The 17,591-nt window shown below is 42.2% G+C and overlaps 1 protein-coding gene across 1 annotated transcript in view; it reads right to left on the reverse strand.

The window, feature by feature from the left end:
- The window catches only part of CEP85L (centrosomal protein 85L), a 160,075-nt gene extending 142,915 nt beyond the window's left edge, over window positions 1-17,160 (reverse strand). The window contains exon 1 of the mRNA XM_075145740.1: window positions 17,045-17,160. Within this exon, the coding sequence (XP_075001841.1) occupies window positions 17,045-17,057 (13 nt within the window). The 5' untranslated portion in view covers window positions 17,058-17,160. The remainder of the gene's footprint in view (window positions 1-17,044) is intronic.
- Between the last annotated feature and the right edge of the window lie 431 nt (window positions 17,161-17,591).

Raw genomic sequence — 17,591 nt, forward strand, 5'->3', positions numbered from 1 at the left:
TTGGCTCTTAAATGAAATGTAATTGTTTAATATTTACATTTTTTCATCACATTTTTACTAAATAGATTCTAGTAGTCACTGAACAGTGTGTTTATTACACAATGCAATTTAAAAACGTGCAGAAAAACACTACTGCACACAAATGTTTCTGTGGGAGAGTTAAAGCTGTAGTAATTTGGCACCACAGCAACAGTGTGTGAGGCACTTGGCAAGTTTTTATATTGGACAAGCAAGAAAAAGTCGTTATCTATCTGGAAGAAGTAATTTAGGGTAGATAAAATAAAATATTTGCACAAGCCCAAATCTAATAAAGGTTCTTGCTTCATGAAGCACATTTACATTGGCGCTAGTATACTAAAAAACACAAAGGATGCACATGAACATAAAACCAGACAAATGCATTTACAAATCAGGTTCCAGGTCACTGAACAAAAGATGCTGCCGTTGACACATAGTCACTGGTCTATAAAGAGAGATGTATATAATCTTAGCCTGATTTCCAGCAGACAGATGGCATTATTTTGCAAAACCCATTGTATCACAAGACCTTATGTCAACATTGCCATGTCTGTAAGGGAACAACTACTTAATAGGTAACAGATTCCAGACTTGATGTTTTTTTACCCCTAGAACTCTCCAGAAGGACACACAGGAATATTAACGGGAAGCCGGCACCGCTGCCTTTTTGGATGGTGCACTTCTATTCACTTAGCTATCCGTCAAGTGCAGCATGAAGCGGCAACTGCAGTGCAGCTCCCTAGGACACTATAGAGAGGGAGAGAGATCCATCAGAGAAAATTACATTAGCTGATCTACAGAGCATAAACGATAGAGCCAGCAGGGCCCAGTTTACCTTCCTTTATACTGTCACGATGCCATTTGATGGAAACTAGCTGCTCTGATGATGTTCTTCACACTATACCCAGCCATGCCACCATAACATGCGGACAAGACCCAAGTGTCTGATGATCTTACGATTTATTTGTTTTCAGTAAATTTCATATACTACATAGGCTGACAGTCTTGCAATTAAAGCAAAGAATCAATATCAACAAATCTCTCACTCATACATTTACATGAAATGTAAACTGATTTCCACAAGCTACATCAGCACTGCCAGTATAGTATTAAGCCCAGTAAAATAAGATTTTTTAAAATGTATCTGCCCATTTCACAGTCTAGATACATCTCTAATGACACTCCATCTCCAGTTATCCAGAAACTTGTTGTCAAATACAAATCCTCTTGGCTTGCTTTACCAGAGGAATCACCGCATACATCCCAAATCAACAAATCACTAGGTAATTCGTAATGATGGGTTATCAAGTAACAGATAGAAAGTGTTGCATGCATAGGACTAAACTAAGCTTAGAGAAGAGAGGTATGAATGTCCCACCCCCATTCCTAGATTGGCACTATTAGTGCTCTTACTAGTGCCTAGCATTGGTGGGATAAGATTTTTTTTTTTCCTGGGAGGAATACAACAAGATCAGTTTAGATGTGGGCTTGTTCTCAGGTGATCCCTGGGTCTCCGAACAGATAACCTGTTCCCTGAGCTGGCCGGTGTCCCAGGAAGCCTGGCTCCACAGGGCCTTGCCTGGCAAAGTCCCCAGCCCTGAAGCTTCCCCGCGGCTGCCTCCCTGGGCTCACCTCTCAGGGGACAGTTGCCCCCTGTCCTGCCTGGGGACCCCCGGAGCTGGGGTGGCCTGGCAGCACATCGGCCGGCAGACAGCAAGCCACATCACGTATGAAGTCACCCTTGAGCCAGGCTGCCTCCCCACTTGCTGCTTTGCTGAACTTGCAAGCAAAATGGACATCTTGGTGTGGAAAGCCTCGATTCCACATCAAGTGGTCTTCTGCTGGAGAGTCCTGCCAGAATGCGCACAAGCACTGCTCCTGCCGCCTGGCAGAGAGCCACTGCAAAGCAGCAAGGTGTCCAGCCAAAAGAGGTACAAGCTTTACCCTCAGTGCAGCAGGCTTTTTGATGGGAGCCATACTCCTCCTGGGCCAGGAAATGCCCGGGAACACTGTCCTTTCCTCCTGAGACAGCGCAGCTGCACCTTGTCTTCCGAAGCGGAAGAGGTCTAACTCAAAAAGTGATTATCACAGTAAATTTTCCCAGGAGGAAGGGCATTTTTTTTATTTATAGCGAGATAGCAAAACATATAAACAGAAAAGATTTTATACAAACACGTTTTTGATTATTTTTCTAGAGCACTCACAAAAGTTGTTGTATTTGGCAATGAATTTAACAGTTACTTATGTTGCTCAACTCTTTACCCTTAAATAACATTCCTAAATTAATTAGCTGTTTCATTTTATCTGTCTGCTCCATGATGCTTCTGCAGGAAAAACAACCGCAGGTATGTGCACCCCCCATATTTGCACACTGTAAAAATCACCATTAGAAAAGAAACAGGAAAACCCACCCTTTTGAATTTTGCACAGCCCTAATGCATCCCCCAAAATAAGAGCAAAACCTGAACAAAATCTTCCTGTCATTTTATCTGGGCCAGGTTCAGAGCACTTTTTGTACACGAATCAGTGAAAAGAGTCCCAGCTGTGGAAAGTGCACTGGCTCCAGCAGCAGACAGCAGCTGCAATCTGCTCAACAGTGGTAAGTCTCTATAGGTTCCACCTAGAAAAAGCCACAGAGGAATCCCAGGAGAGATGCATTGGTTTAGATGGGCTATGTCTACCTTCCACCAGTAGCTTTCTGGTTTTCTTTCCCCTCTTCTCTATTTTACATCATTCCTGTTAGTACTGAAGTGACTTCAGGCTTAGCATCTAAATCCAGGGACTTCTGTGAAAGTTTTGACCCAGACCTGCATATAAGCCTTGTGAATCCAAATGTGATTTCTATTCTATTATTTCTGGGGTTTGATTTTTTTTCTCTGTTCAAGTCTCACCTTTTACTGTATTCTTCATAAGCAGTTATACAGAAGTGCGGGATTTGTTTTATAGGGTCAAATCAAATGTCACTCTTGGCTGCTTCAGAAAACGGACAGACCGCTCATGCTGAAAGTCTTCCCCTCCTGCTGCCTTTGCTTCCCCAGCATCGCCGACAGCACGGTTGTATCCTGAAGCAAAGGGCCCTACCGATTCCTCTGTGTGATCTGAGATGGTGAAAGTGCTCTTTGTTATCTAAGTGCCAAAAAACAAACCCAAGAAACTCAGGGATCTAAACTAGCCCAAAAGAAACTTAACAAACCAGGCTCCTCTGGAGAGCTGCTCCTTCTCCAAAGGATTTATGGCTTTGCCTACAGATCACAAAAATATGTAATGGATCAAGAAGATAAACACAACTATAAAGAAAGCAAGGCTGTACTTGTAAATCCTATTCTAAAATGTCCTACATACAAAACTAGTCACTATAATCCCTATATAAAGTATTCACTAGTTTTATAAACTGTTGTAAAACACTAGAAAACATTTTGTATATTAAACAATGTTAAACTTTTCACTTTTTGTCCTATAGCTATTATTTTATGGTTTTGCATACCAAGTCTTTTCTCTAAAATTATGCTGTGCAAGTTCCACACAATAGAAATAAAGCACAGTTAAAATCATGGAGCCATATTCTGCACACACTTACTCTACTGTAAATCCCAAGTAACTCTGCTGACCTCACTGGATTTAAACTGGATTTATAATGAAATACAGAAATTGTCCTGTACTTCCACTGATTAAGCTTCAAAGTCATTTACTTATGACCTTTTCGGAGCACAAAGACATTTTAGACAGTGTTACATAAGCGTCTTGACTTCCGTTAAAAACTAATGATGGCAACAATGATAGTTTCTTCTTCTTCAATCTTCTTTTATATTGCTGGAACCAAAAAAGAGATTTCCTTTCTCAAAAGCTCTACAATATTATTTTGGTTTCTGATCCTGTTTTCCAGCTCAAAGAATCACAAAAGGTACATCTAGAAGAAACTTAGGGGGTGACATAGTTCACCCCCCTGCAAAATAGCATGATTTTTCTTTATTTAACATTATTTTCTCCGGCATCTTCTCAAATGTCCCAAACAATACAGCTTCTAGCACTTCTCAGGAAACCAGTCTCCATTCTTGCCACGACCTCAGGCAGAGCGAGTATGCTGACCTTGGGACTGTGAAATAACAGCCTAGTCCAGAGTACTATCTGACATGCTTAGAAAAAATGCTTAGAAATGGAATAAAAAAAACCCCAAACCCTAAACCAAGACCAGGCCCTTGACATGTACCTGAGACAATACTACCAAACACCCCAGGAATTTTATCGCTTTGCACTACCCCATATGTTTTCCCTCTGTCATGGAGCAATGTGTCCCTCTCACAGCTTCCCTTGGTGACGTTAGAGCCCAACACAACATTCCTAACACAAAAGACGGCTCCTGAAACCTGGATTATTTTTGACACCACGCCTGCACAACTCATTCACAACTGGGAGCAGTTCTGATGCGGAGGTTTGCAGTACCAGTTTAATTGCACTGGTGTGGCGCATTCAAACAGAAGTTGCGTAGCACAAGGTTTGCAATACGGATACAAAGAGTGGAGACAAGACAGACCATGAAGTCATAGGTGTAAATACATACTGTACATTCTCATTCTCTTGTTCTCTTTCTGGTCAATTATCAGTAGCAATTTTCCAATCTGCATGGAACATATTTTGAACTTAGGAAGTCCTTTTGGCTACATGGAAAAAGAATTACTACTTGTGTTACACTTCCATTCATTCTACTGATCAAGCTTGACTCACCAGAGTAACAGCAACAGAGCTCTTCAGTCAAAAGGTAGTTCCTTTTGATTAAATACAGCATTAAATACAGGTATTTAATAAGTATAAAAATCTAGGTATTTTTGCAGGAATTCTATGCTTTTCCATCTTAAAAAAAGTCCAATTACGTTTTATAGCACTGACTCACAATCTGCTGCACCTGTGTAGTTGTTTACTGTATTAATCCTTATTTTATTTTCACATTTTGAAAATTTAAAGTTTGATAATGTGAATTTCACATATTCACATTCACATTTTGCACATACTTTGGCTGGATATAAATGATGATGGTATCTGACCCTATTTACTGTAGCATCTACAAAACCACTGCATCCTAATAAGGCTCTACCTTGGTTTCCTCCCCATAAAATTTTGCAGGACTTTGTACAACTGTATTAAAGCCTTACCATTACCCATACTGCATTTACAGAGTCACAGAACATGAAACTGTCTCCTCACCACAAAGGTAGGCTGACACTCACATGTTTGGGAGAAATTAAGCAAAGCCTGTTTAAAGTCTGTGAAGTTCAGTATTAGTTCATAAAAAGCCAGGAACTGACCTTAAAAACTCATGTCTCAGTGTGTTTTTTTCCTACTGAGTGAAACTAAGGCTGCTGTTAGTGCGCTAGCATATAGCTCTGGATCGAGGATGGGAACGAGTGGGCAGGAACAGATCCATTTTTTTATCTAGCAACGGCCAGGCAGACTCTGTAATGCACATTTCAGCCCCGTTTCCCCCATTAGGGATATGGTGTGAACACCCTCACGCCTGCCGGTGGGAGGACCCAGGGCGCATGGGGCACAGAGCAGGGTGTCGGCAGGTGCCCAGGTTGAACCTCAACACGGAGCTGGCAGGCTCACCTTGGGTCCCACAGTTCAGATACCACCTCGATGTGTCTCTTCCATGCAGCGCAACCGAGGCCCTTCCCCAAAGATCCCTCCCGCCCTCGCTACCCTTTTTCTGCCCTAGAGGGCTGTGACTAGCAGTTCACCGGTGAGGAGCGAGTCACCTTATAAACCTTCTCTTGCAAAGATGAGGCTTCCTGCTGATCCACAGCTAGTCAAAACTGCTTTTGTGCAATGTATCTCACATTATCAACTGGAATAAAACTGCAGTTGGGATACATTGCTTTATCATCTGTTATATTTAAAAACATGGGCAAATAAAAAACCAGAACTTACAAAGCCCTAAAAATAGTACCTGTAAGTGCTTTTCATTTGAAAACCACATAAACTATGTCTCCTTTCTGTGAAGTTACGTGCTAAAGCTCACAGCGAACTGAGCAGACCATTGAAAAGGACTAGGTCAAACAGAGATGCATTTTCAACGGTGATAAAACTTAGAATGGAAAGCCAATAAGGCAAATCTGTGCATGCATTAGAGGAGAGACCGTGGCACAGCAAATACACTGTTAGGGACAGTGGTAGCAGCAGGTCTTTTCTCCCCAGCAGTTGCCACTACAGACAAGGGAGAGATAGAAGGAGAGAGCGATAGATTAGGTAAGGTAACACTTCTTGAGTACTACAGCATCTTTATTTTTCTAGGTAGCTTTATGTTTTAACCAAAGAGAAAAGCATCATTCAGAATGCAGACAGTTTGTAGTGGCACAGAAAGAAACCCACTTGCAGCTTCACCAACACCTACTGTGTAAAAAAACTCATCTTCATTTACACAGAGGTCATTCAGAAGAAGGAAGGAGACTTTGTATAAATGAGGACTTCTCCCAAAGCACGCAATTATACATTGCTCTAGAAATTATTTGGTTATTTGCTGTGAACGTGAACATCTTGCCTTTGCCTTGACATATATTTTTCCATAAATGTCGGAATATTTTTGTATCAGCAGGACCATTATCCTGCGAAAAGACACATTTCTTTGATGTTACCTTGCAATGATACCAAATGGAGTGTTGCCCTGTCTATCAGGCTGTTAGAGAGCTAGCATTATTTACAAGTAATGTTATTTTAAGACTAGCTGATTCTTAAACAAAAAAGGAGATTTTTATGATTGCAAGGCTATAGAGAAATAAATGGCCTTTTAAAGAAAAACTCAAAATGTGACACTTGATTAATGATGGAGTGGTCAACTGTCACTTACCAGTCTCTGATAATAATATTCAAGCCCTTTCAGTCTTTTTCCATGACAAAATAAAATCATGCTACTACAAGCCCATGTGCATTACATACTGTGTGTTTTTACACCTTTACCTCAGCATTTGCTTTTACCAAGCTATTTAATTTGCTCTTGGCATTTATACACTGCAGGAAACTATTAACCCATGGAACATCCCTTTTCACAGCTATGATCTCCTAATTAAACCTGGAATTAATTATCTCTGCCTTAATAACCTTGATTAATTATAAGAAGTTAGCCTTTATGTCCCTTCCATGTCCAATACAGGGAACTTTTTGGGGTGCTTGTTTACCCCATTAAAACTGCTCCTCCTGAACAACGCCTCCAAGCAATGGCTCTCCCATAGCTTGAGGAAAGAGGGACTGGCTGCCTCCACAACAGCATTCCTGGCTCTTGCAAATAGCTCTACAAGTCCTCCAAATCCAGGAGCTTGGCCGAACAGAGAATAAGGTGAAGAAAGATCTCATCACCTGGCATCCCATCTCATCACCTGGCTTCACAGCTACTTCCTCAAGTCCTGGCCATGTGAGCCAAAACCTCCCTGACATACAAGAAGCAAGCAGGGCTTAGGAAACATAAATGGCAGATTCCTCCAGCCAAAACACAACATACTGCCTGAATACCAGTGGAAGAACTGCGCCTCGCCTGTGACAGGTTGGAAGTAAAAGAAATACCCACAACCATTCTCCCGCACGTGAGTTAAGGAATTAAAGACTGGAACTGGGCCTTTGTGTGGCTCCATTTAACAACTTACAAATGAAGGGGTTTCTTTACCTCATCTGACAGCAGACAATGACACAACCGACTTATTCCATTTCAATTAGTTATTATTATTATTCTGCTTTGATTACAAAACCGCTTAGAGGCTCCAGCTGCAGTTGATGCCTGATCATATAGAGCTATAAGCACAAGCAAATAAACCTCATCTATGCAGAGGAGTGATGCTGCATTAAGTCGGGGTCTGTCTACAGTGAGTAAATTAGTGTGCAGTAGCTAGAGTGTGAATTTACAGCCCGCAAGGTAGTCTGCACTAGGCTTTTGCACGGTCACTGTGAAAGCAGAGTAAGTTACTGTAATATTTATTGTATACTAAGGACACCCATAAAGAATATAGTACAAAGTAGCTAATGAACTATATATTCACGCCCTGGCTAAATATGCACTAATTTATTCTATGCATCAATGTACAAGCTATATGAGTTGGTGCAACCCATGTTTCCTTTTGTGCTTCAGCAAAATTAAAACCAGAAGCACTCATAGGTTAAGGTAGGAACAGGAGAGGAGGGAACTGTTTCCAGCAATCCATATGAGGCTCAGCGCTCAGCTCTTCTGCAACCCACCTTCTTAATCCTGATCTCCTTTGCACCAAAGGTCAGTGTCCTACCCCGTGGCTCCGGTGTCCAGCCCTGCTCCCCGGTTTGGTCGCCTACTTTCCTACTTCTCCAGGGCTTACTGCAGCCCGGTGACGGCCCCAGCTGTGGAGCAGCAGAGCAGCCTGTATCCTGCGTGCCTCCTGACTTGCCCCTGAACTGCCCCGTGATGACCACAGTAGACAAATAAAGGAATTTCCAGTTTAGCAAATTTAATTATCTTTAATTTAAGTCTTGTCAAATGCTTTTTCCTCCTGGTGTAACTAATGGGAAATTCCAGGAAATCATCAGTTAAACCTGAGGAGAGTCTGAGTGGACATTTAGCCTGGCTGGAGACACAGATAGAGTGACCAGGCAGGACAGTCCTGGAAAACATTGTCATGTTTGAGCATGCTGCTCAAAGTTTTCAGAACACTATTTTGTCCCAGATTTTAATTCAGGATATGCAATTTTCCCCCAAGCCATGTCCCCAAGCCGCGGCCATCAGATCTCAGGAGTTCCTGGCCCTGTGGGAGGAGGGTGAGATGGGTGCCTGGGCTGAGACGCAGACCCCCATGCGGGTGTTACATATCATTTGGCCCCCAGCCCGGGACGTGTGCCCCTCCTGACGCCAGTGCCAGGCCACGGGACCCGATGCGGTAAGCGTGGCCCTCATGACATCTGCTCTGCTTCCCAGATTTAAAAGCAGGGAATAAAAAGAGAATGAAAGCCCTGCGAGTTTTGCAGAGGAGAATCTTTCTGTCACCCCATGTCTGTATAACCTCAGCCTCTTGGAGTAGCGCCAGCAGGAATACCAACGCAGGGTTACTCATCCTCCCCGTCTCTAGCAATACTGCTCACCAGAGATGTGTTTCTTTCATATGTGTAGAACAGATTTCCAAAACAAAGGATTTAAATACACATTACTGTTCGTATTTGGATACTGTCCAGATGAACTAAACAAAAGCTTTTTAAATAATAAGATAATATAGTAAAATCGTATTACTATGCTTTTAGAAATATCTATTCAAAACTGTAAGAAATAACTGCTAGAAATATTCACACATATACCAGCAGTTCTGTCATTTGGGCACATATTTTATGGGTTTTTTTGAGACTAACTCTTTGCTCATATTTTTTCTGCTTGGTTTCTCTCATGAGCCTGGCTGTTATTTCCCCGTGCCCTGCCCTCTCAGGTCAATCACATCCTCTTCTCAGCTTCCTCCTTGCTCTACTTTTATGTCCTCTTCTGGGGTCATGCCTCTCCTTCTGGCTTACCTTCTCATCTTCTGCCTTGCTTGAGCGTTTGCTCAGAGGAGAAGCTTCCCCTTGCTACAGGACCTCCGTGCCAGTGGTCCCCTCCACTCCCCTCTGCTCCTCTCCATGGTGCTGCCCCTCAACTTTGCCCCCAGGAGCTTTGGGAAGCTGAATTAATGAGCATGGATGGCGTCATTTTGAAAAGTTCAAGGCAGTTTATGTAAAATGGAAAGATGCACTTTTAAAGCACTGCAGCCCCCACAAGAGTAAAGTCACCTCTCGGCCTGGAAGCAAAGCTCTTTTAGGAGAGTTTTTGTGCCTAACTGTTTATAATGCTCTGCTTTGTAAATTAAAGTAAAACCAAATTCTATTATGTGAAACTGTAACATCTTCCTCATCACACAAGCTTTGAATTATGTGCTGAAAGCTCCAATTGAAACCACTTGAGTGACAGGACGGGACTGGCAGCTGGCAGCAGTACGAGGACTATTTTGGTTGCTGGAAGCAGCTAAGTCACGTTAGCAGAGGGGCTGTCCAAGCTGCCTGGCTTTGCTGCTCAGCAGAGCGCACTCAGCAAGGCAGGCTCCCACTGCAGATCCAGCTCAGGGGGTCCCGGGGCTCCTCTGCTGCGTTGTGATCCCTGGAGGGGCTCCCGCAGCTCCCACAGCCATCCTGCCCACTGCCGAGCATTTCCCTAGGAACCCACTGCAGCACCAAGGATAAAAAAAGATGTTATGAGAGAAAAGTGTCTTCAAATAATGCAGTTGCTCACACCCACACCCAAAAAAGGGAAATATTTATAAACAATTCTGCTTTTATTTATATAGTTTCTATGGCTCTACTCTGTCAGACTCCATCTATGCTTTCCCAGAGACTGTCCTCCTTATGCTGCACTTACTCTCCGCCTGTAATTTTTCAGAGATTAAGGGATTGTAATTTCATTCATAGACTAAACAAACTGCAAGCATGAAGAAATGTCACTCATCAAAGGTGACACATCTAACTAATTTATTATAATGTTATAACAGAGGGGTAAAAAATGCAGAAAAAGTCAACAGTGACAGAAAAGACCCTACATCTACACCATAACCTCTTGAGGTGATACTATCAAGTGATAGCATCTGGAATCCAGCATCTGCTGGAACTTAGTTGTGGGTGATGAGGCTACAGTGTAGAAGAGGGTCAGAAGAGGTCAACCTATTTCCCTGAATGGCCAGTGGAAGGATGGCGTTGTGTCCTGTGCACAGGAGGCTTTCGTTTCCTGCCCTTATTCTTGCACATGACATGCATTTTAGGTACAGGGTAGCATTTCTACCCACTCTTCAAACACCATTTCTACTGATTTGCACTGCTGTTATGTAGGAAACGGTGACTACGATGCAGGGTGTTTCCTGCAGATTAATGGCTGGATGGGAGCTAATGGTGGTCCGTAAGTAAGGTTGAGGATAATAACTCCAAACAGTCAATAAATCCTTAGGACATGCTCTGACCTCTGTTGGTTATTGCTATTAAAAATGGAAAAAAAAATCCCATGCATTTTTTCTGTATGACATAGCCACCGCTGGTATGTGTAGAATATATATTAGCAAATCTTTTGGCTCTCTCTCTGTACTGTAGTCATCATAATTTGCTATTTTGAGGGAAAGATGTGTGTATGTGCTGGGAGGGGTGGGGGAAGGAAACCATTATTGCTTTGAAAGCCACAGTCAGAAATTAAGGCTCAGTTTTTCATTTTCTAAAATGTCTTTTCTTCCCCATAGCATCAGCTTCTTAATTCTTGCTGTTGTTTAAAACTTCAGCCTCTAGTCCTCTGAGCCATTTACTTCATCCCTTCCTTTGAGTAACTTCTATTATTTTCATCTCAAAAGATTCACCAGAGTATGACTGTATGGTGTTTGTGTGACATACACATGTGTGCAGAGGAGGAAATGAGAACAGAGATGCGTCATCAGCATTTGAAAAGGATGGTACGATACTAATAACCAGCAAGCAGCTCTGAATGTATATGGTAACAGACAAAGTGGGCAAAACTACACCTTTGCTAGAAGAGGAGGTTATAAAGGAGGAGAGCTTAAAAGGAAGGTAGCTACGTCTACTTACTTCTTAGCACTTTTACTGAGATCTTTGCCATACAACCTTTTCTCCCCTGTACATTTCATTGCAGTATATGCTCCTCCTGTCAATCTGCTTTATGGACTTTTTATTGACATGCTTTTAAGAACCTCTCAGAAAGGACTTCAGCTTATGTGAGGGCTAATAAGATTTCAACACCCTGTGTCCTTGTCCCTCACAAGACATCACTGCACAAACTATTCCAAGGAATTCTTTCAGAGGGGACACCATGCTGTTGCCCATAAATCTAAGGGCAGCAGATGGAAAAATTAAAACTATGAAGACACTAAGCGATACAAATTAATTAAACAAGGCAGAGGAATATTTTAACAAATGCTATCCTGCCACACAACTCACCAGTATTTTAAAGGTAATGCTGTTGTATTTCCATCAGAGTCAGCAGTAAATGCAATAATCTTTGGATAAGATCCTCTGCCTCCTGGCAGACTGTTGAGAAGGAGATGGAGGCGTGACCAATGCCTGAAGTGACTCGGAGGATGATGAAGGCACTGTGTAGTCCAGCCCCAATTTAGGTACTGATGATGCACACTGGAAAATATCTTCTCTTTAAAAGCTTTGGTAGCAACATTTTAGATTCAAGGCAAATGCTAGGTCTATATTATTAGAGCAACTTTAGTTACAGGGCCAGGGAGAGCTGTGAGATTTAACAGACCCAGTCCAGTCATTTATAGGTGGAACTAAATTGCAACACATGGCACTCTTTCCATCCTTTTCGCAAATCCTTTTCTCTGCTCTCTCAACACTATTCACAAATGCTAAGTTCACTAACAGCAAAGCTTGCTTTTTTGCATGGTGTTTCATGGACTTAGTCCATACATTCCTAGGCACTTGTAAACCACAGGTTGAAAATTATTAATTTCTCCCTCTGTAGAGACCTTGCATAAGCCAAGACCACCTCTGCTGTGCAATCCCTCATGGTTTCCTTAAACAACTGCTGTCCTATGTGATCAAGCTGCCTTTGCACAGAAGATGATGTACATCAGCCATGCCACTGCCTTGTCACTATCAGGCTAATTCTTTTTCTCTCCATTGCAGAAGGCCACTGTTTTTGCAATGCCTTGTACACACTGACCAGCGTTCAAGTAATTCACCAGTCTGAGGAAGCTATGGACTTTACTCTTCAAACCTATATTGTCTGTGTTTGCAAAACAAATCTTGTTGTGACCCTTTCTGCCATTGTAACTCCATTAATGAGTTTCTCCAGGAAGGCTAGGAAAGCACTGGGAGATAACAGATATCCTACCTACTGCCAGTTATCACCTTAAACCAGTTGCTTAGCCTGTGCAGTTTGTCAAGACCACTGATCTCACCACACCTGGGATGTTTTTGGGAGCCAACCTTGCCTACCTCCAGTGATTCCAGAGCAGTGCTTTGTGAAGCACAGTGTGCCTTACTAAGGCAGACAAACAGCTCACAGCCATCAAGTCTTGTCGGTTCCAGACACTGAGCAGTGGCCTGTTCCTCAGACACACTCCTCTGTCCTGTGAATCTTTTGAGAAGGACTTAATTTCACTGATCAGCCATCTACGGTGACTTGTGCAGCTTAGCAGCTCACCTTTCTTAGGCACTAAGAATTGTCTTTCCTCATTCTTTATTTAAGAATCTTTTTTTTCTTTCTGCGTTTTATGTGTGACTTCCTGAAGAGGCCAGCTCCTCCTCCTCTGGATCATCTTGCTCAGAGCCATCCACTCTTTGGACCTTTTTTCCCAGCTGGGCGGTACTCTTAACTTTCTCCAGTACAATGAAATCCTCCTCATCATCCTGCTTGTAAAGGTCTATATTTTGAATATTGTATTGTCTTTAGGGTGCCTTTTCCTGAGATCATCAAATGTTCAGCATTGGTGATCTAGAGTCTACCTGGGAGTACTTCCTTCTTAGTCCTTATTATTTTGAATATCTCTCTCAGCTTGAAAAATCTGAAGACAATTCTGCAATTTCAAAGCTCCTGGCAAATTGGTTTATTTCCACCTTAGCTGTTTACTTGTATTTTCTGCAAAGTTTTTGAGGTTTTCCTATGCATAATGCATATGCCCCTTCCCAGTGTCCCACTGCCCCTGCCTTTTCACAGGCCAGGAGATTTTCTAATATCAAGGGTACTTTAGCCACTTTCCTAGTATATTCAAGGCAGAACTTTTCAGAACTAATTTAATTGCCTGTAGATATTCCTCTGTATTTTGTTCTGGGCTGGTGCCAAAAGCTTGTGGCTCACCGTCTTCTCACAGTCCAGTTTTGTTGTAGATCTTTCTGGCATCTTCTATTAATATCTTGATTTGCCTTCACTGCTCATGCTGCTATGAAGCAACAAGAGATTTGCTGGAAACTTTGTGACTGAGATAAACAAGGGGCAAGTGAGTTTTCAGGGAAGAATCACTCTTGATACTGTCAATACCAGGTGGAGTATCTTAGGTCAATTTTCTATTTAGCTTGGACGTTATAAGGCACATGTAGATGCTGCAGTAAAACCTTTTGAAGAGAAACAATCATTCACTTACTAGTTTTTGGCTCCACATCTGCACTTACTCCTGCAAGCTGTCAGCATCTGGATAGTCCAGTCAGCACTCAATACACCCACATTTCTCTCAAACGGCTCTCTAGACCCTTGCCCTCGTAACAGAAACATTTGGTCTCCTGAAGCATACAGATAATATGAATGGATTTCATATAGATGAAGTACAAAATAGACACAGAATAGCTAGCCTCTGAGCTCCTCTGGCACCTTTGGAAGGTCTTTAAAAACAGAAGCTGTATGTGACAGAGTCATGGGAGTTTAGGAGAACACTCTGCTTATCAACTCCAAACTTCACTAACTCATAACAAAAACATAAAAAAAACACAACTAAAAATTCAGAGAGACATTATAAAATAAATAAAGATTTTTGCTCTGTATAATATTGCTCTGTATAAACTCTTTGCAGAAGCATCTAGTTCAGAATAGGCATGAGTTTATGAAAGGTACGACAAAAAATCTAACCTTAACTTACATACCCTATGATAAAAAAAAAACATTTTGTGAATTAGAGGAGCACTGGGCAGAGAGACAAGCACAGACTCATATGGCAAACCAAATGCATTATTTATTATTTAGTAGAGCTTCTGTAATACAATTCTCTACATTGACTTATTTATGAAGTGCAGTAAGAAAGCAAATGAATTAGTGTGTGAATAAAATAAGGTTTTATATTCAGCTAATATGCTAGCTAAAATTTGAACTAACAAACATGAGCTGAAAAGATGTCATAATGTTCTCAGCCACAACAGAGGAAATATTAACTTAAATATATCAAAGCAAATGAAGGAAACTGTGCATATAGAAACTGTGAAAGATGACACCCAGCTTCTGGTTTCTCAGGCCACCACAGGGCTTATGTGTTATAGGCAGCAGGAATGAGAGGTCCCCTTTGCATGAAACTCATCCTCTTCCTGAGCATTCATGGCAAACCATTCACACCATTGCCAGGCTTGGCACTGACAGAGATTTGGGTTGGCACCACCAACACTAAGCTACAATAATCCTTTAAAATAAGATTTGCCGCCAGACAGCAGGAAGGTGACTCAGAATGCAAGATCCTGTTCTCCACACTTGTCTGGCCATGAGACCCTGCTGGCACTGTCAGTGGTGATGCCCATGAGCGCCAAGTCTAATGGTAGTTTCTCTGACACAAAGCCTTTTGCGGACTCACAGGAGGCAACGGAGACAAGCTGAATAGCAGCACTGAAAAATATCCTCTCTCTTTAAATCAGAGTCAGAGGTGTCAGCACAGTATCTGTGACTCTCCCGGAGAGCAGCTCTCTGGGTTCCCACTGTCTGGCATTGGATTTCCAGTTCTACAGCTGAAGCACCTAAGATTGCCTCGCACAGCTCACTGAAATGCAGTGTATTGCCCAAGGGCTGTACGTTTCTCTCTACTTTGTCTCAGAAATGGAAATTAGTCCCTGGTACTACGGCTGCCATCATAAGTCTCTGGATCTTGCAGTTCTTCACCTAAACTACAGGGATCTTTTGGGGCCTTCACATGTCACTTCATATCCAGTTAATGATGTTTTAAGTTAGTGTAAGTGTACAGGGGACTATTCTAGTTTGCTCAACCTTAAGCAGAATGAATCTTTAAAGCGACGATGCACAGAAACCTGGAGTGTCACTGATGAGCATACAGCTAAATAATTTATTTTCTCTATTATTCATTTCACACACTAAACCATAATAATTTTTGCTTTCATTTTTTGCATTTGCTACTTTTCAAGTTAGTAGCTTTCTTTGCTTTTCTAAGTCTCACTTTTTTTAGAGGTGACAACGGAAGTTTTGCTTGAGTAAACTGGAACTTAATACTCACCAGAGATGTGTTAAAGAAATGAAAACTTTTTGGGTGAGTGGAGAGAAGAGTGTCGCAGGCGGTTTATCAGTTTTGAAGAGTGGTGGTACGTGGCACCAATGGTTTCCTAACAGACACAGAGGAAAACTCAGAGTGCAAAGAACGTGCTGAAGCTCTCTGCTGTTCTGTGGCCTGAAAAGAACAGCCTCTATGGCTTGCTCTGCGTTGGCTTAGTTCCCGCATTAGCAGCAAAACAACTGCCTAGCAACCCGGCTTTTCCCACAACACTTCCTCGCACACTTTGTGTGCCCAGAAAAAAAGTATAGCACCTAATATTCTCTCTGGATAATCCCCTTATTTGAGAGCTATATTCAGCCCTCTGTACACATTGGAGCTGTAACTAGCAAGGCAATTGCTGTCGTGACAGACAGTGCAGGCAACGTCAAACCAGTCCTATCTGTGCTGCAAGCTGTGCAGTAACGCTGTGCGCCCTGAACAGGTTATCTGTGCATCAGACAGACAGCAAACTTGCTGCTTCCCTCCACCATATTTCCCCTAACAAAGGCAGGAAGCCATGACTGCTAGCAAAAAGGTACAGATATCCTTCCTATTGAAAACCCTGTTTTGCAAACAGTGAGGGATCTCTCTAGTGCACGCTATAGAACTGTCAGGAGAGTCTGTTAGAAGACTTAAATAATTCAGTACTTTAAAAACATGTGCTGGTTTGAACACGTGAAATTGCTTTTTCAGTTACTGCCTTTAAGGAACACTTACAGTCATAGAGTAGATTTACTAATAGTTACGTTTTCTTATCCGACATCCTAGCTGCAGCAGCATCTTGCAACTGAATATTTCAGCTACTTTCCTCACAGTTTCAGCACAGTAAAAGAAAGAATTGCCTTGAATCTTCTGCAGCTGTTCCTGAGCAACATGCTGAGAGGACTGCAGAGTACCCGAATTTGCCCATATGTTGTCTGGAAGCACAAGCCTTCTCATCCCTCCAAAAGATAGCACCGTTTGAGAAGCACCGTAAATAAGCCCTAACTGGCATAATTAAGACAGCACTCTTAATCAAACACGCAGAAATTAAGGCAGCAACTTACTTGCCGTCTTCATAACTTCCTCAGGAACATTGTCTTTTCAAATGAGTGTAACAGGAAATTGTGGTAATTACGGGCAAGCTACGCGTCTGCAGCTCAAACCACCCACTGCAAAGTGCAAAGGCAGTCAGCGCTGGATTGGTAAGCAACAACTGAGAGCCGCCTCCCCTTCTTCTTGTACTTTGCATGTAAGTGTTAAACAGATGCCACATGGAGAGAAGTGGCTTTAACAAAGATCCACGTGAAATATGTCTGCGAAAAGTCTTTATTACTTATAAGAGCTCTATGCTCAGAATAGCAATACTTACCTCTGTGAAGTGCTCTGAGACGTACAGATGAAAAGTATCCTAGGTGTGCTAACATTCATGATTGATTTTATCTGGACAGGTGTTCACTGTCTTTATTAAAGGCAATACTGACCTTTTACTGCCTCCTGGTCATATAGGGATTAAACTTGGACCTCTCTTGCCCTGTCTTTTGCTGCAGTGTGGTAGAGAGGGTACTGAGAAAAGCTGTGCACACTCCTGGGTCGAGTAGGTGCAAAGACAAC

The sequence above is a fragment of the Calonectris borealis genome, chromosome 3, assembly GCF_964195595.1.
Source record: "Calonectris borealis chromosome 3, bCalBor7.hap1.2, whole genome shotgun sequence".
NCBI lineage: Eukaryota > Metazoa > Chordata > Aves > Procellariiformes > Procellariidae > Calonectris > Calonectris borealis.